The sequence below is a fragment of the Bos indicus x Bos taurus genome, chromosome 10 (assembly GCF_003369695.1).
Source record: "Bos indicus x Bos taurus breed Angus x Brahman F1 hybrid chromosome 10, Bos_hybrid_MaternalHap_v2.0, whole genome shotgun sequence".
In the NCBI taxonomy this organism is placed as follows: Eukaryota; Metazoa; Chordata; class Mammalia; order Artiodactyla; family Bovidae; genus Bos; species Bos indicus x Bos taurus.
Window position 1 is genome coordinate 84,871,469 of NC_040085.1, and position 20,331 is coordinate 84,891,799.

A 20,331-nucleotide genomic window follows, 5' to 3' on the forward strand; every position below is an offset into this window, starting at 1 on the left:
AGACCCCTCGGAGCCCCTGTGAACATCCCTTTGTGCATTGGAGTTTGAAATAAATTGGTAGAGCTCTTAGGATCTCCTGTGGAAGCTGTTTTTGTACCTAAAGATTAGCTTGTTTATAACTTCCCATACTCACCGAGAACTGAATATTTAAAAACATCCTGGTTTGCGGCAGCATTGTCATTTAATGTAAAACATACAGGATTAAGTTTAGTCATGACTATTCAACTTCCTAGTTGTATAACTTCAAGCAAATTAACTCCTTTCAGCCCAAGCGGACTGATATGTAAGATGAACTTGTAATGATTAAGTGAAATTAAATATTTAAAGTACTTTGTACAATGTCTGGCAGATAAGTTCTCAATAACTCTTAAGAACATGTTCCTCTAGAAGTAGGCTTCTGGTTAATTTAGTATTTTAACTATATAATTAAATTTTATATATATTTAGTCCTTTTTCATATTTGTAAGGATCACTATGTCAACCATTTGATCATGTGCGTTTGTCCCCAAGCATGTACCTTTACTAATCTAGAGGCCCATGTGCCTTGAGTTTTTGGAATGACTAGGGAATTTATTATATCTCCTTTCTAATCTACAGTATTTGAGTTTACAAATTTTAAAAATAAATCTCATGATATGTGTCTTGCACATGTAGGCATCTCTGTAGTCTTCTTCTCTCTGGTAAATCAGCTGCTTGAGGCTCAGGTAAGACATAGTCAAAGTCATGCAATCATGCTACAATCAATAAACCTCAGATATGCAGATGACACCCGCCTGATGGCAGAAAGTGAAGAGGAACTAAAGAGCCTCTTGAGGAAATTGAAAGAGGAGAGTGAAAAAGTTGGCTTAAAACTCAGCATTCAAAAAATGAAGGTCATGACATCCGATCCCATCACTTCATGGCAAATAGATGGAGAAACAAGGGAAACAGTGAGAGACTATTTTCTTGGGCTCCAAAATCACTGCAGATGGTGATTGCAGCCATGAAATTAAATGACACTTGCTCCTTGGAAGATAAGCTATGACCAACCTAGACAGCTTATTAGAAAGCAGAGACATTACTTTGCCAACAAAGGTCCGTCTAGTCAAAGTTTTGGTTTTTCCAGCAGTCATGTATGGATATGAGAACTGGACCATAAAGAAAGCTGAACGCTGAAGAACTGATGCTTTTGAACTGTGTATGGAGAAGAGAGTCCCTTGGACTGCAAGATCAAACAAGTCAGTCCTAAAGGAAATCAACCCTGAATATTCATTGGAAGGACTGACGCTGAAGCTGACTCTCCAGTACTTTGGCCACCTGATGCGAAGAACTGACTCATTGGAAAAGACCCTGATGCTGGGAAAGATTGAAGGCAGGAGGAGAAGGGGATGACAGAGGATGAGATGGTTGGATGGCATCACCGACTCAATGGACATGAGCTTGAACAAGCCCTGGGAGATGATGAAGGACAGGGAAGCCTGATGTGTTGCAGTCCATGGGGTCCCAGATAGTCAGACACGACTGAGCAATTGAACAACCACCACAAGACATAGTCAAAGTCATGCAATCATGGTATATCATTTTGATGTCAAATGCATGAGTCTTGGGCAAGCTTTTCATGTTGTTTGCATAGTATTAATTTCTGCTGAGTATAAAAATGCCTTCATGATATTGCTTTTTGAACACTGTACATTGCTTGCAGTGAAGATAGAGTTTAGGTGAAAAGAGGGTGTGTTCAAGATACGGTGAATGTTATTGTAACATACCATCAAGTATGGCTGTTTCTCATGGACAACATAGGGAACTTAAGGGGTCTGCAGAGAGGAGGCACCAGAGGAATGCCCAGCTTCTACCACCAAAAATCCACCAGCGCAAAGAACGTGGTCAGGATTCTGGTCATAATGACAGAGTAGATGGACTTGGGTGGAAAACAGAAGCAAAATAAAGCTTCTTGAATAATTTATTACTCTAACAACATGGTCATAAAATCTCATGGTATCAGTTCAGGAAAAAGACCCCACTGTTGCTGGGTTCTGCTGTCACTGACTGCAGGACCACAGCAGGCAAAATAGCCAAGTACATTTTCACTACCTCGCTCACCATTACTCCCACTGATAATTCATTTGGCCCATTCCTTCCTATTGCCTGAAGACATACCTCAGAGTCTGGCAGCGGTAGGCCTGACTGTCCTGTTTATTTTATCTTTAGCTTTCACAACTGCAAAGGAAAGCCTGAGTTTTTTAATAAACATCCCAGCACCAGTTTATGAGAGGAAGAATGAGTTAGTGATGTGGGGTTTTGGGGGAAGGCTTAAGCCAGCTGTGGATGAGAAGGTCCAATTTGCACTGGAACTGCTAGCTGGAACTCAGGGAAATCCCATCTGGTTTAGAGAAGAGTAAAAGAAAATAGAATAGAGAATGCAATGCCTCAATGGTTAGTCTACAGACCATTTACTCAAGGCCTCCTGTGGGAATAGCACTGTGCGTGGAGCTGTGGAGGATTGCAAGAGAGACGAGTAGCCTGACCTCCCTTTTTGAAGGGTTTTCAGGCTATTTGAGCCATGGTTCTTTCACTAGCAGTGATTTTCTGAGTTCATACCAAGTGCCAAGCAGTGCTCTAAGTACACTGGAGAATAAGACAAAGTCTCTGTTCTCATGGAGCTTACATTCCATGAATAAATGGGTGTGAATTACCTAGTAAATTCTACAGAGAATCATGAGGGGATAATCAGTTAGGAGCAGGTTGCTTACTAGGAAAGTCATGAAAGACCTCTCTGAGGAGTAAAATTGGAAGAGAGACCTGGCCCATCAGAAGAAATCAATCAGGCAAAAAGTAACGGGGTGTTCTTGGAAGGGAAGCTAGCATGGCCAGATTCTGAGACATTCTGGGTCAGGGGCAGCTGTCAGAGGTGAGTGGTAGACAGATCACAAGCAACTCTCACCATAGGTTGTGGTACAAAACTTTGGTTTGGAAAATTCTACCTTTGAAGATGTGAAGCAAGAAAGTGACTTGACCTGTTTTATATTGTATAATTCTGGAACGTTTCTGTGGCTTTGTTATGGAGAATGGATTTTAGTGAACCCAAAGTGGATGTGGGAAATCAATGGGGAGGCTACTGCAGTGTCCAAGCAGGGAACTAGAGTGGCTTACTCTACAACATGGGTGATAGCTATGGGGGAAAGTCAATGTAAGGGATTTGTTGCCAGAGTCAACAGAACTTCCTGTTACACTGCATGTGTCGAGGTGAGTTGGGGTAGGGGCTCAAATATCATGACTAATTAGGGGTTTGTTCACCTGGATCCCCTAATTAGTCATGTTATCTGAGGCTCTACCCCAACTCACCTCCATATACGCACTGTACAGTCTAGGGAGTTGCAGAGAGTTGGACACGACTTAGCAACTAAACAACAAACACCACCCCTTGGCTCACACCCAAAGATGGGAAAGATGCAGGTTTAGGAGGACAGTAGAATCCAAAGTTCTCTCTTAGCCCTTTTGAATTTAAGGTGCTGCAGTAGGAACGTTGAGTAGACAGCTGGATATGGGAAACTGGAATCTGAAAGGAGGCTTGAACTGCAAATCACCATCATATAGGTGATAGGTCTTTACAGACAAGGGACAGGATGGAATGGCTCGGCCTAGGGCCACACCTGGAACTAACCAAGAAATAGAAGGATGAAGGATCAGAAGAGGAGGAAAACTGGAAAAATCTTGGGCTATTCAAGCTAAAGGAATAAAGTATTTCAGACAGAGTCTTCATTTCTGACTGGTACACAGGTCATCTGTATGTGGATAAAACAAATCTTTTCTATTAGCTACTGTTTTGCACTTTAATAATATTATAAGGACCTAGTAGCTCGAAATAATGAGCTGTATGCATATTTTAGCCCTAAAAACCCACAGAGAAGCCAGGTTAAGAAAAGGAGAGTAACTGCTAAATTCATGGCTTTAAGCCCTGGTTACACTGCTCTTTCTCTTTGTTTCTCTTCGTGAAGATACTCGACGAAGAGGACTCTTGATTACATAAATGGGTGCCAATAAGGACGACTTTTTTTTGAATCCCACCCACTTCACAAATCAGAGGTCCAGTGTTGCAAGCTGTTCTATATTTTGTAGCGGAATTCAACAAATATGTACTGAAGACCTGCGGTGTGCCCTGTTCTATGTTAGATGGATTTAAAAAACATAAAATAATTAGAAAGATGCAGCTTGTGCATCAAGGAGCTTGTAATATCCTGAGTGAAGACAGAATTACTTATACTAATACCTGATTACCATTCAAACAAAATGAAAATAAAAATATTAATTCCTGGAAATTTCTTAAGTGGGTTTTCCCTTTTGTATATCTTAACCAATATTAACTCTTCTGGAAGAAAAGAGCTAAAATGCTACCTTGACCCTCCATCTCTTCATATCCTCATCTTATCCCCTGTATCCTTGTTGGGATATGTTTTTCCAAGTGAATTTGGTGAGAGAGCCATCCTTGTCACTATCCTGATTGGTTTTTTCAGTAGTGACAAGTGGTGTATAGTGAATGACGTCTTCTTCCATTTGAATCAAATATTGTAGTTTCCAAAGTAATTTTACTTAAATTTACATACATTTGTGAGCTAAAAGGACTTGTCTTCCTGGTTTTGTAAATCTCAGCAAACTGAGATTCCAGGGGTTGGGGTGAGGAGTAACTTGTCTCAAATCACATGATTTGATAAAAAGTGTTCCTATGGGAACACATCTCAATAATAACTTCTTTGGAGCTTAACTCTACCCCACAGAAGAGTGAGACAAAGTAACTATAAAATTATATGCAGAAATAACAATTCACCACTGAAATATGAACTAATCAAGCTTTAAGAACTTAGCACTGCTGGAGAGGTAGGAACAGGAGTTCAGGAGAAGTTCAACAGGGGCTTCCCTGGTGGTTCAGATGGTAAAGAATCTGCCTGCAAGGCAGGCGACCTGAGTTTGATCCCTGGGTCGGGAAGACCCCCTGGAGAAGGGAATTGCAACCCACTGCAGTGTTCTTGCCTGGAGAATTCTGTGGACAGAGGACCTTGGTGAGCCACCGTCCATGGGGTCTGAAAGAGTTGGACATGACTGAGTGACTAAGCACAGCACAGCACAGCAATAATACTACTTATGTGAAGATTTTTGACGGAGGTTATTATTTGTTTGATGAACAAGCTGAAGCACAGACTCCAAGTATCACACTTGGAGTAGTGCTGATCTCCATTGTCTGGGACTCAGTCTTTTCTGAATATGAAACCCTCATTTTATAGTTGATGCTATTGTGTCAACTTTGAAGAAAATAGTAACAAACATTTGAAGAGCCCTTTATAATTTATAAGCTCTTTCACATTCAAAGTCTCAGTTGTATAAACTTACCCTTTGAGGTAGGTTAATTAACCAGACATTATAATCTCCATATTACACATGAAGAAACAAACTCAGGGGGATTAACTGACTTTTCCATGTCCTAACAAACTAGCATAGTAGGTAGGTAATACAATCAAGATTGGAACTCAGGTCTCCAGACTCTAAGACTTCTGTCCCATATACTAGATTTCAGGTACAAGGTGAGCCACTTTTGATATGAAATTTTAATTCCGCTATGAAAAGCTCTAGGCTAGTGTAGGGGTGAAAAAAAAAGCAATTAATGATATACATTCATTAGTTCATTCAAAAATGTTTGAATGATTGTTAGTATTCTGGTTAGTTGGAAAAATAAAGATAACAAGATGCAATATTCTCACCCTAAAGTTCTTAGAATCTAGCTGAAAGTAAGAAGAAAACAAATTAAATGAAATGGAGTGTTGGAGTCATTGAAAATCTGTATAGAATGCAGTAGCTTCATAGAAAAGAATGGAGATTAGGGGACAAACCTGCAGGTACAAGTTAAGGGTTTTGTAAACATAGGGGAAGAAGTCATTAATGCAAGGTCCTTCTACATGTAAATGTCCTAACTTATGAGGTTTGAAAATGTAGTACTACCTTTTGTAATGTTTTATCCTATCTTTCTTCTTAAGTGTAAGAAGTTGCTTTTATTTAGCAAGCAGATCATTAATACAGAAATACAATTCTGAGTATTGGGCTTGATGGTGTTCTGGGCTCTTTTCCATCTTGGAGGTTATACAAAATAAATCATTTGGACCTTCCTCTGGGATCTCACCTGTGCACACTGAAGACAATGTCCTTGTCAAGCAGGACACACTCTGCCAGAGAGGCAGGTTTGCACCTTGAATTCCTTCAGTATTCTTTGGGCTTCTCAGGAACAACAACAGGCAGCTTAGAAACATATTTCTTCAAAACAAGTACACTTTCCGAGATGCATTCAGAGTAACTCCATTTTATTGTATTTGATGTTCTTAAAAGTCAGATTTTGCATTTAGACAGTTATTTGGACATAGTGGGATTAAAATGTCACATCAAAATAATGTTATTTCAAGTCAAATTATAGTATTATTTGTTCTCAATGGCAAATACAATCCCAAAGCATTCTTAACACTCAGTAGAGGCATATACAGAGAACCATGCAGTTATTGGTAATAAAAACCTAGTGTAGATATCTAATGAAATATGAAAATGAAGTTGTGACCTGATTATGAGCTACTAGAACATTATTTTCTATCTTATGTTAGAAATCAGACAAGCTTTGTGTGTATTAACTGCTGGTTGACTTCTAAAATGTATATGTACTGATATAGAACTGTGTTGGCTTCATCTGAAACTGTGGCTTCCATGGGTTTAAAAAATACATATATTATTTTATTTGCAAAATGACAACCATAAATTTTGATATGTTCAGTTGTTTAAACCAGTGATTTCCAGAAAGTCAATGGTGTTCTACTTATATAAGCTTTAAAACAGGCAATTTTGAAATAGGTAAATTACTCAGTATAAACCTTAGGAGACTCAAATTGCTGATGGATCTTCTTCAAAACACCTCTCATTTTACAGGAGTATGATACCTGGACATATCTCAGATTTATATCACTTATGTTTCCTACAAAATTGCCCGTGAAACAAAAAATAGCCCATGTGAATGTTATTAAAACTTTGTTCTACAGAAGTTAATTGATGCCTTGTGAGGCAATATTAACATTTATAGGGTTTTGTCATACAATAAAATACAATGTTAAAAGTATAATTATTCAAAAAAAATTAACTGAATGGCAACAAGGGTTTTTCTTTTCCTATATTATTGAGATTTTTTCCCCTCCTCCTAAAACCGCCAGCTGTCCTTTGTGAAGTTCCTAGAATAACAATTCGCATAAAACCAGAGACTAAAAATCTTGGTACGGACTGACCCATGGGGACACATTACTATAATTATTTTAAAATAAAATAATAAAAGGGGCGTCCCACAGGGGACAAAAGTCTGACTCCTCCTCACAAATGTATTCTACTTGTCAACGTCACCCCCAAAGTCTTCTTAGGAGTAGTTGGAATTGGCTGTCAGAACCAGATGCTCTCAAGTGTCTCACCTCTGTGGTTCTCCTACCCGGGTTTCCCAGTCCTTGGTTGACCATTAATGTTCTCACAGGGATAAACTATTTAATGTAATTCTTGTGATCTCTTCCAGTAGAGGCTGAGGCCATTTCTAAAAACTCTTTCCCCATGATCCTTTCTGCACTATCTTCTCTCTCTCTCTCACACACACACAGACACACACACACAACACAGACACACACAGACATACACACACACAGATACACACACACACACACTTTTCTCTTTTCTTTCTGTCACTGTAGGTTGAATGGAGCATTTTGTTTCCCACGCAGTCTCTAGGAGACAGGCACCATTTCCCCCAATGTCCTTCAAATAAGCTACCTTCATTGCCTGACGATCCTATAGCTTACTGACTCTGTGGCACTGCGCTGTTTTGGAGCAGAGGACTGGAGAGTGGGGGTTTGCTCCTGTTACTTAGAAAAAGCTCCAAAATCCCCATTTATCAGGTACATTTGACGACTACAATTGTCACACGTGTACTCTGTCAATTTGGCTAAGCCCAAGAACATGTACGTGGAGCCGTGCTAATGATGACCCCTCTGTGTCTTACAAAATGTGCCTTCTGAGACTGTGAGTGAATCCGGGCTGAGTTTCCTAGAGCAGAACCCATGAACTCATGTGTGCTTTTTACCTCAGTTGCTGCCTGTACAGGCTCTACTTCAGCGCCCAACACATGAGTGCACATCCACACACACGCTTACAAGAATGCAATTGGCAAGAAGTCTTGGGATGCCCTCTGCCCCTACTGGAAAGGCATGAAACTAAATCCAATACCTTTCTCCTGCTCTCAAATTTGTCTTGCTGACCTCTTCCCAACCCTAGCTTGCTGTTCTGTTTTTCTATTTTCCCTAAATGCAACTTACTTTTAGCATGTATTAACTTGGTTAGCATTCCTGCCATGACAGGATAATAGACAGTTACCCATTTGTCAGTCTTAGCCTCTTTTTTTCTCTCTCAAATGTCTACTTAGGACGTACATCCAGACTGCACGCCCTTTTTATTTTTTTAAAAAATGCAAAACAAAACAAAAAATTAAGAAAATGCAAACTTTCTTTTTCAAAGAAAATGCAAAATTCGTTTTTAATGTTGGCTATCACCAAAAGGGGAATCAATAAGCCAGAAAATACAAACAACAACAACAACAAACAAAAAAGTGTCCCCTGATCGCTCTGTCTGTGCCTCCTCAGCGTGTGCATCTGGTTGTTCATCTCTGAAAGTGTGTGAACTACTTTTTTCTTTAAATTATTTTTTGTTCTTTGCTCCCTTCTTGTTTGGGAATTCAGTGCTTTTTGTACTATATCTATCTATCTATATATATTGATGTGTTTCTTTTTAATTGCTGGATCTTTAGATTTGGTTTTATCCAAAACTATGACAAAAAAAAGTTATGAATTGTTTTCTGCAACTTTCCCCCACTCCCTCTTTAAATGTGGAACAACTTCAGCTGCAGAATCCCCACAGCCACATCTTCCACATAAGCCCAGTCTCACCAGAATCACACGCACCATGGGTGGCATGGGGAAGATGGGTGACGTCACTCAGACAGTACCCTTCCTATAGAAGGAAGTAATGAATGACCCAGCCAGTGGGCTCCCTGCACAACTTTGTCTTTCAGTCACATAGGAAGATCTCTAACCCCCTCCCCTAACTCTCGATGGGGCTGTGTGGCTGCCGATGAAGTTTTTCAACTTGAATGCATAAACCTAGTCTCCTTGTTTTTGCTTTTAACCTTCTGATCATTATTATAAGTAGTAGTATTATTATTACTATTATTATTTCATGTATCTTGGCTACTTTTAGTAGGACAAAAGTTTAACTGTTTTTATTATTGGAAAATCTTTAATGAAACTGTAATGACTTTTGGAATAATTGCATGTTGAAGAAGTTGCAGCTTAGGGTGTGTGAGATTGTCAGTGTTAGAGTTCTGTTCTTTATATCTGTAGATGGGCATGTGTAGGCTCATTTGTTTTTGTATATTGCCCATCCCTTCCTTACAGCCAGAAGCTCTAATGCAGCTAGATCACTCCGTGCCGCCCTTACATGGACATGGCGACTCACTTACACATTTACTCCCATCATCTTCATCTCTTGTGTAGTACACTCATAGATATGACCCTGCCCTTTCTGCATCTTCCCTTCCCATCCCCCTCCTTTCTTTAGCATTGTTCAAATTTATGTGCTGTCATCCATCCCCTTCAATTAAAGAAATTCTAAAACTTGTCAAAAAAAGACAAAAAGATTTAAACTCAATATATATCTGAGAACCTATATTAATGCAGAAATTCATTCAAAACTCTCTAGATTCATAGATTTTTTTTTAAAGGCAAATTATAAAATTAAACAGGATTTAAAAAAAAAAATTTTTTTTTTTAAATCATCGCAATCAGAATAATTTCAAATTCAAAACTTATATGCCCTCCCAAGCCCCTGAAAGTAAAAAAAATTGGTAAAGTGCAGATTTTTTTTTCTTTTCATGTTATGTGGTGTGGATGTATGTGTTGTTGCCTCCTGTATCATCCTCTGTTGTAAATTATTATATTTGAAAATTAGACATTTTGCTCAAAAGTTTTAAAAGAAATGACAACAAAAAAAGCAAGTTACAAGAATGTGGCAATTCTATTTGTCCAAGAGCATTCTTACACAACTTTCTTTTGTAAATTTTTCTTTCATGCCAAAAAACATGCGGGCAATTTGTTGATGTAAGTTGACTATAAATTAATACAGTATGCTTTTTTTTTAAATTATTGTGTCTATATGGAAATTATTTCTTTCTTTATTTTCTCTACAACAACCTGTATTTTTTAATTTGCTTTTATTTTTCTTTCTGTCCTTCCTTAATTGTGAATGCCTTGATGTTGATGTTATTTGCTCTCTTTCCCTCTAGCTTACTTTGGCCCTGAAGTTGATTTTATTTTCTACTCTATTATTTTTTAAGATAATAGTAAATGTTTTATTTCATTTGTGTCTTTTTGCTTAATTTTCACTGTTATGTTTTGTGCTGAATTGCTCCTAATAATCGATGTGAATCCTACTCTTGGTGGAAAGGTATAGGTAAATTGTTCTTACCATCCAAGGGAAGCCTGACCTCTTTGCCTGAACCAACTTTTAAAGCTTTGAAAGTAATGGTAGTCTCTACAGTGGGATGTGAAATTAGATACAACCTATGAGAGGCCTGTACCCTAGAAGAAAATTAATTGAGTTAACTACAAGTGTTATTAGTGGTAATTACATCCTAATTTAACTCCTTAGAAAACATTTGGGGAAATCAGTCCCTGATTTTATTTTCCTTCAGCACAGGGGAAATAAGATACTCTCAAGTGACTATGGTAGAGTTTGTTTTATCCAGGATTAAAATATCACCATCACTGAAAACTACAAAATCAGACTGATTGAGAAAAGAGACATCATGAATCTCAGGTATCTTAAGTATTGTCCTATGATAATATGATAATGCTGCCTTCCAAAGTATACAACTAACTACGGTGAAAGACACCCATGCACAGTAAGCGCCCGACCTCCCCTCCTCCCTGTCTGTCCTTCCTTTTCCCTTTCTGTTAATATTTGCCATTTCTCTCAAGGATTTAATCAGGTAAGCTTTAAAAGGATCCTAAGAGTCTCTCAAGAAGAAACACAATGATTTTCACACCTAAAGTTTTACTTAGGAAATGTTTTCGGTAGGTATTACCATTTGTGTGACTCTACCATGAGAATACCCCTTGCCCTTAAAGGTATTTGGATCAGTTATGCACTTCAGGAAACATAAGATCAGCAAGAAGTGCTATAGAATTTTTAAATAAAGAAGTTACTTGCTTCACTCTAATTTTAGGATTGGTATTACTATTGCAAAAATATCAAACTGAAGTGTGGATAAGGGATATGTTTCCAACTCAGCAGCATCTGTGAGTGAGCTTTATCAGCCTTGGTTTATACGAGTGTATATTGTTTGATGTGCTGGATGATAGTTTAGGTGTAAAACTAAGAACCTCCTAAATGGAGTGCTATTTTATCTAATTGGAACATTTTGTTTTTGTTGAAGATGCCTAAGTCCATTTGATATAAGGCTAGTCATTTCTTTTAAATATAAGCTTGTGGGGTTATTATAAATCATTCTTCAAACACTGCATTAAAAATAGCCTTAATTATCTAGATCCTATATTGTTATACTTCCAGCTCAGCATGAGACTACTCTTATTAAAAATGGTCAGAAAAAAGTAATCAACAGTATCAGTGTTTATAGGCCCAAAATACCTAATAGAAATATTACTAATATCTAGCATATTGGAATAGCAGTCATCTCTGTGCTAAATATTAACATGCATTTTAAGTGACACTAACATGAATCATTTTTTACACTGGTGGCTTGAGGTAAGCTGTGTTATTATTTCTATTTTACAAAGAATTTAATAAATTTGACCAACTCATAGGGCTAGTAAACCAGAAAACTGTGATGCTAACCTAAGTCTGAGTGATTTCAAAGGCAAAACTCTTAATCAATATGCAGATGAAAAACTCCACAAGACATTCCTTCTTTTACACTTTCCAGATGGTGCTAGTGATAAAGAACCCACTAGCCAATGCAGGAAATGCAGGTTCCATTTCTGGGTCGGGGAGATCCCCTGGAGGAGGGCATGGCAACCCTCTCCAGTATTCTTTTCTGGAGAATCCCATGGACAGTGGAGCCTGGTGGGCTACAGTCCATGGGGTCGCAGAGTCAGACACGACTAAAGCGACTTAGCATGCACACCCACACAATGATATCAAGGGGCTATTGCTCATCTTATCTGGGCATATCTTGAAAAGAATAGACTCTGTAGCCTTTCAGAATCAAATCCATTTCAGATAAAGTATGGGGAAAATGTCCTGCCCAAAGATTCTCATCTCATTAAAATACTATTTAAAAAGCTAAGTCCCTTTGAGACACTTGAATTTTTCCGGTGTCTACTCCCCAGGGACTTGCCATGTCTATCCATGACTATTTATCCTGAGGATGGTTGAAGAAGAGCTTCACGGTTCCAAGTTTCCAGATATGGATGTGTTACAAATATACGCTTCTGTGGCACCGAATGACTAAATGAATACAATTCAATAACTAATTTGGTGGGGGAAAATGACTCCTCCCCACTGTGTGTGAGTTTCCCAGCAGAGAATTAGGAAAATGAAAATAAGAGATGAGGTAAAGAACCTAAACACAGATAAAAAGAAATTTAAGGACTTGGAGCATGTTGTCTTCCCCAGAGTCTCATTCTTCAGTGTCACTGTTCTTCAAATTTTTGTGACTTCTAAGACCCAAATATCTCCAGAGAGGCAAAGGTTGGAGCCATATTGAAACTTTCTGCTTCTCTTCTTATGTTTTGAGATGACCCACCACATCACTATAACCTGCAACATTCTCACAGTTCAGAAGAGTTCTATTAAATTTTTAATACACTGTCTTTTCCCATGGCAGAGAGCCCCTTTTGCTGAATATCAGCCCTAGATGCATGAATTATATATCTATAAATACACTCATAAAGTAAAAAAGCAGGGCAGCCTTCAGGGCTAAAATAGACCTTTTATATCCCTAGTGATCTCTCTGGTTTAAAGAAGAACACAACCCTGTCAAAAAAGAGTATATATTCCTGATTTAAAATGCTAACTTTAAGGAAAACAGATAGTTCTTATTCCAAACCAAAGGAAAATTCTGGGGACAGAATAGGAAATGAGAGTTTTGATGGATTACAGGTTTTGTAATACTCTGCCAGCAGCTCCTGATGACTTTAAGCTTATTGCTTCTGTGAATACTTTTGTAAGCATAGCCATCTGAGAGATCACTGACTTCATGGTCTTTGGGCAGTGAAAAAAATTATCAGCTGCTCCAACATTTCTGAGGATAGTCACTTTGGATTAACACAAATAAACATGAAATCTTAAATAGCCTTCTGCAGTCAAAGTCATTTCTAGTAAGGATCTAATGATGGGAGAAACACTTCCCTCGCCTGTTTTTCTCAAATGATGTGAGAGCCCTTGGACTCGTCTGGACCCTAGAGTCATCTTAAATATAGAATTTGATATAAAAATGACATATACTTATCCCAGGCACCTTTCCCGTTTACTGTTATCTAAAAATTTCCACCTATATTCACTCTAATTCCCCTTTATAACCAACTCCTATACCCCAGTGGACTCCCTTTTAAACTAAAGACATTTCTTCCAATTCCTTAAGATGCAAAGGCAGGGGAGCTATGGAAGTTTCTACAATTTCATTGATAAAACATTACCAGGTTTTAGGCTCAAAAGCCCCTAAGAGGTGCATAATTTATCATTTTTATCACTACTACTAGGATTACTAGTAGCATGGCCAAGAAAATTGAAGATTACAGTTTTAACAGATGCTGTTATTAAAACTCTGCACCAGCCTACCCATCATTTTAATTTTGAAATAAGCTTTTACCATTTCACAAAAAGGCCCCATCAACTTTTAGAAGCTCTTTGTTAATTAGTAAGCTTCCAGACCTTCTTTCCTTCCCATCATGAAAAGGATGATTTTCACTTTTTTTCCTGCTCCAAGAGAGATGCTCACTTCAGGGTGTTGAATGAGAAGTGAAACGCAAAGGAAAGTGGAAGTGATTCAACTGCAGAATGAGCAGTGTGTAGATGTTGTAGGTTTTTTTTTAACAACAAAGACACTCTGGAAGCTTTAGCTAGAATTGAAAAGACAGGGGGAAGAAACAGGCAAACGTTAAGACTCCAGTTGGGTGTCACAGATGGCACACTAAAAGTGCAGATGAATGCCACTCTGTAATCAGGAAGACCGTGATCTTCACCTCACGTAAAGGGACACTCACATCCTACTTAACAATTTGCCTTTGCCTTCAATGATCTGTCCCAGGACTTTGCCTCCCAACAAATCAGTCATTCCTTGCCCTTTATCCCAGTTTATTTTCCACTTAATACATATTGGGTTGACTTTTATCCTTGCTCTAAAAGGCAAATGACCCTCCGTATTCGTGCCAGAAAAGAACACCCGTGCTAAACCTTTGTTCTGGGTGAGATGGGTACGAACATCCTGCCTTGTCCTCCAGAGGCAAGTAACATCATTCTGAGCAATCCTAAGGGAATCTTTAAGCAGGCTGCAAGTGCCTTCACTCCTTTGTTCTCACTGCTCTTTCCTTACTCAAAACTGCCTGCTTCCATCACCTTAAATATAACACTCGGGGCTGGAAGAAGAGGGGGAAAAGGAGGCACCTCGGGGTTAGTTTTAAGACTGGCTTACCTTTGGGGGCCTGTATTCTAAGTTCCACTTATAAAAACTAGCAAAAGTGTGTAAATTATGCATTAAATAAGTTGCAAGACATATGAATTATATATGGTCACAATGTAAAAAAAAAAAAAAAAAACACACCATAGCCCTGCTAGCCCAGGAAAGCAAGCCTGAAGCTTTGTAAAATCTGCAAATGAGCAAAAATGGGTTGCTCAATAGCTGCAAACTCTGAGCGCTAGAAGAGAAGCTTGGGGTTTAGAGCACAGGCCAAAATATCATCTTGAGATTCTCAGAAAGGTTCTTGTTTTATTTCCCCACATATGTAACATCGTTGGGTAGGTCAGGAAGGACAGTCCCATGCTCTCTTGTGCCTTCCGTTCCATATGGTACGCATCAGGTACACTGTTGCCAAGCTCTCTGACTCAGTTTCTCTGGCAGAGAATGAAAGCTTCTGACATGGATGAAAGCAGATTAACTGGGGCAGGGACTCATCATGCCGTCTCTGCTAGAAGATTTTTTTAAAAGCAATGGTTGGAATAATTTTTCAAATAAATTTAACAGAAGACATGAACTGTGACTTCCTGAGATTCTTTCTCTGTTTGAAAATAACACTATAAGGAGACACAGGATTATCTTGCTTTACATACAGGAATAATAAGCTTGGCCCTACATTTAGGTGAGTAACAGCCACCACAGAATATTTGTGATAACCATGATTTCCAGGGACTATAATTTAGTGAACTCTTCTGACCTTCCTTTCCTGACCTAGTCCTAGTATAATGGCAGTAACAAGGTCTGTGGGTAAACTGATAAATATCTACTACTCTAAATAAGAATCACTGATCTTAAAAATTCACTTTGCTCTCTCTACATTTCTGGATCTAAAAGTAAGTCTCCAGTAAGTCATGGATATATAGCCTGGGTATTTTTAAAATCTAGTATCTGCTCAGTGTATATTGCATATAACATAAAAGCAATGTATGAATATAACATTAGAGCAATACAAAGCAAGTTGTTGTTTTATAGTCAGAGGAGTTTCTGGAACAGCATAGTCAAAATGGGCCTATTGTATGAACATTTTCAACCTCTGTAAGTTCCCCTTACTTAGCTTATAGTAAAGGACAACTACACTTGATAAATGTGAAATAAAAAGTAGTAACTTATAAAATACTGAAGATGAGCTCTTTTGTGTTCCTTGATCTTGATATCAGTGACATGGAAAATCTGTCATTCTCATCCTAATGGGAGCAAATAAGTAGAAACCCAAGAATAAAATTGGAGAAGGAAATGGCAACCCACTCCAGTATTCTTGCCTGGAGAATCCTGTGGACAGAGGGGCCTGGTGGGCTGCTATCCATAGGGTCGCACAGAGTTGGGCATGACTGAAGTGACTGAGCATGCATGTATGCCTTGGAGAAGGAAATGGCAACCTACCCCAGTATTCTTGCCCGGAGAATCCCAGGGACAGAGGAGCCTGGTGGGCTGCCATCTATGGGGTCACACAGAGTCGGGCATGACTGAAGCGACTTAGCAGCAGCAGCGGCAAGAAGAAAATAAAGAAATGCTCAGATTAATCACATGCATGTGTTCATGTATACACACACACACACATGCACAATTGATGGTGAGTATCTGCAATGGTGTAGTTAAATGTCATCATCCCATAAGCAGATCCTGGAAAAAAGCCTATTTGAATTCTATCTAAATAATTACTTGAGAGTATCTTTAAATATCTAAGCCCTCACTCTATGAATTTCAGGTTTTGGTGGCAAGAGGCATACCATGGGCTCTAGATCACCATAGAATGATTAGGCTGCAAGTAGAGAGGGTCTGGATGTGCATCCAAGGTTCTCATCATTTCTGAGATGTGACCTATGAACTGCATTCACTGAGCACGGCTGTGACTTGTGTTTCTACAAATGTACTAATTCTGTTTCTCTTTTTTCTTTTCCATCCCAGGAGGTGAATTAGTTATCCCTCTTCTTGTAGAAGACCCTTTAGCTACCCCTCCTATTGCTACTCGTGCACCTTCCATTACACTCCCCCCTACCTTCCGCCCCCTCCTCACCATTATTGAGACCACCAAAGATTCCCTGTCTATGACCTCTGAGGCGGGGTTACCTTGCTTGTCGGACCAAGGCAGCGATGGTTGTGATGATGATGGCTTGGTGATATCTGGGTATGGCTCAGGGGAAACCTTTGACTCTAACCTGCCCCCTACTGATGATGAAGATTTTTACACCACCTTCTCCTTGGTAACAGATAAGAGTCTTTCCACTTCAATCTTCGAAGGTGGCTACAAAGCACATGCGCCCAAGTGGGAATCCAAGGACTTTAGACCTAACAAAGCCTCCGAAACTAGTAGGACTACTACCACATCTTTGTCCCCTGAGCTGATCCGCTTCACAGCTTCCTCCTCGTCTGGGATGGTGCCCAAATTGCCAGCTGGCAAAATGAATAACCGTGAGCTCAAACCCCAGCCTGATCTAGTCTTGCTTCCGTTGCCCACTGCCTATGAGCTAGACAGCACCAAACTGAAGAGCCCACTAATTACTTCCCCCATGTTCCGTAATGTGCCCACAGCAAACCCCACGGAGCCGGGAGTCAGACGGGTCCCGGGGGCCTCAGAGGTGATCCGCGAGTCCAGCAGCACAACAGGGATGGTCGTCGGCATTGTGGCTGCAGCCGCCCTCTGCATCTTGATCCTCCTGTACGCCATGTACAAGTACAGGAACAGGGACGAGGGCTCCTACCAGGTGGACGAGACGCGGAACTACATCAGCAACTCGGCGCAGAGCAACGGCACGCTGCTCAAGGAGAAGCCACCGAGCTCGAAGGGCGGCCACAAGAAACAGAAAAACAAGGACAAGGAGTACTACGTGTAGGCGCCACGCCGCCGCTCCCGGCGCGCGAAGCTGAGCCCGGGTCGTTCCTCTGCCCACAGACGCGCGTGTACTTGGCAACCTGAGCATCCCGCAGGGGTCAGAACTGTCCTAGGAGACGGGGCTGTATGGACCATGACTCCGGTGGGGAAAATCATTCGTGAACAGAACACCAAGATGCACCTAACCGAGAAGGCGCAAGCCACGGGCTGCTTTGACGCAGTCGCCGCTCGGAGACAGAAAGTTCTTTCTGCCCTGCTGTGTCAGCCAGCACACACTTTTGCACGCTGGAGCGAGCAGGTGGCTCCCCGCCCCCGCCCCCCCGGCCCCCCAACTTTTCGCAGACTTGGAAGCTTCCTTCTCTTGAGGACCTTTCACCCAAGGTAGAAGACTTCATGGCTTACTTGTTCCATAACTCCAAGTGAGTCTGTAATAATGTTTGTGAAGCTTGACTGTAATAATGGTTTTTTTTGTTTGTTTGTTTGTTTAATTATGTAAAAAACAAAAAACAAAAAAAAGAAAAGAAAAAAAAGTTAAAAACAACAAAACCCCACCCTTATCTGGTTCTGGCCAGTGTGCGTGTAACTTTTCAAGATCTGAGGGGAAAAAAATGGCTTTTGGGTATTTGATTATTTTTTGAAAATAACTGGACATAAGAAGAAGAAAAACAAAATCTCAGAAAACAAAAGTAAGAGAGACTATTGCCATATGAACTCAAAAGCTACCATGGTGTTCACTCTACATATCAGGTTGTGGTGTTTCTAGAATCTGTTGTCTGTTTCTATATGAGGCTTTGCTGCACACATAGCAAAATCATGGGATGGATGATGGTTCTGATTGGAAAAGCTGGTCCCTCAGGATCAAATTCCAGAATTTGCCACCCAAATCCTGAACAGATGTGGTTAGGGCTGGCTTTCTCAGAGCTATCAGCTTCACTTAACAATATTGTTCCTGTCCATGAGCCCAGCCAAACTGAGGTAAAGGAGATAGCCCCACAAATTAAAACAGAGCCTTTCCTAGGAAAGGGGGCCGGGGGGTGGGCTGGATCTGTGACTGATCGAAATGCATGCGAATATAAGAGAAAAGACAGTACAAGAAGTCTGTTACAGAATCAAAACAGACAATAGGGGAGTTCAACTTGTGATAGAACCACAAAAGGTCACACAAGCCAAACACAGCGTGACAGAGTGCAAAACTCATAGTTCTTCCCCCGCCCCCAACATGATAATGTTTTTCCTAGTGATTTAATTTTCCAGCCTGACATTTACAGATAACTCTATCCTTCCATTTGCTCACGTCTCCCTTCACCCATTTTTTCTAAAGATAAATAAATAACAAATGAATAAAGCTGCTGTGACACACACACAAAAAATGGAATTTAATAGTATAATATATATAAATAAATATATATACAGATATATTTATCATGGTATGTTTGATGGGATGACTGAAACAGGAAAACTGTTAAAATCTTGAAGTGGAATGAGAATGTTGTTTTCAAAGAAAATAACAAAACAACAAAAAGTAAACCTTAAAATGTGAAGAAAGTGTGAGTTTTAGTTTTGTCACAGTTAACTGTGTCAAGGAGAATAAAAAAAAAAAACTCTTCTCAGATTTTGTTTACATATTTTACTACATTTTTGCTGGTATAGTTCCTTAGCCACCTGTGTACATACTGCTTTGAGAACTGTTCTTTCCTTTGTTTATTTCCGTTTGTTTGATTTCTGTTCTAGTTGTCTTTCTTTCTGAAAAGAGGAAACAATGTACAGTAAAACAATAAACTGGTTCTGTGGCCATACCTAACCCGAAAGCAAGAGGCGAAGCAAGACAAGTATTTACATGAAAATGAAATGTGTCCTCTGGAGGGTCAGATATATACAGTTTCTTTTGTACAGATGAAAATCAATCAGCTGTTTAGATTTAGTAATCTACTCTTGCTGGTCTTTGTAAGTTGCATGAATATTTGACTTTGAGAAAATATCTTAAAGATGTGGGGCAAAAAATGCAATCTCAATGATGGTAGCCTTTACTAATGTGTATGGAAAGAGGTGTTCCTCATTACCTGATATTTCAATGTGTTAAGAGTTTTGGATTATTTTATTATCATTGGAAAAGACAGGATTATAAAGAGGTATCAGAGCACGATTTTAGATAACTTAAATGGCCCAACCTATATGAAGTTGATTATATCTCGATGTCTGTAAAAGATTGCTGTTCTTGGAGTCTTGAGGTCTTGTGAACTGATTTCCTGCTTTCTTTCTTTGCATTTTTTTATTTGAGTAAAAATACATTTGTTATATTCCTTTTAGTGTAAGTTTCTATTTGGACAATTTTATGGGAACATGTGCATTCTGTATGTTAGCTTCTATCATATTCCTGTTGTTTTATGAGCAAACTCTTAAGAAATTTATTTTATGATGTTGTGAAGTTACTGCTTTTTTTTCCCTTTTCTCTTTTATTTCATATTTGCATTTTTGTTCAAGGATATGCTTAGCAATAAAATGTTCTTCCCAATCCTTGTATGATGATGCATTTTTATTTTCCAAACATTTATTAAAAGATCTTGCACTGGGGCTAAATATGATCATCATATTAGAAGTTAAGTAAATCAGGACCATGTTCATGGGAAATAAAATATTAAAAATCACTACTAATTGCTTATCTAAAGTTATCAAAAGTGATATATTTGTGGGCTAAGCAGTTATTGTCTGTCAACTGAGG

General features: G+C 39.2%; 1 protein-coding gene across 28 annotated transcripts in view; it reads left to right on the forward strand.

Moving 5' to 3' along the window:
- Positions 1 to 20,124, forward strand: part of NRXN3 (neurexin 3) — a 1,811,822-nt gene extending 1,791,698 nt beyond the window's left edge. For 10 of the 28 annotated variants that reach the window (XM_027552545.1, XM_027552550.1, XM_027552552.1 and 7 more), the window contains one exon: positions 16,688 to 20,124. In XM_027552545.1, the coding sequence (XP_027408346.1) occupies positions 16,688 to 17,613 (926 nt within the window). In that variant the 3' untranslated portion in view covers positions 17,614 to 20,124. Of the gene's footprint in view, positions 1 to 9,485; positions 9,806 to 16,687 lie in introns of those variants that run through there. The other 18 variants (XM_027552571.1, XM_027552572.1, XM_027552557.1 and 15 more) reach the window with 4 other exon arrangements.
- The last annotated feature ends 207 nt before the right edge of the window (positions 20,125 to 20,331 follow it).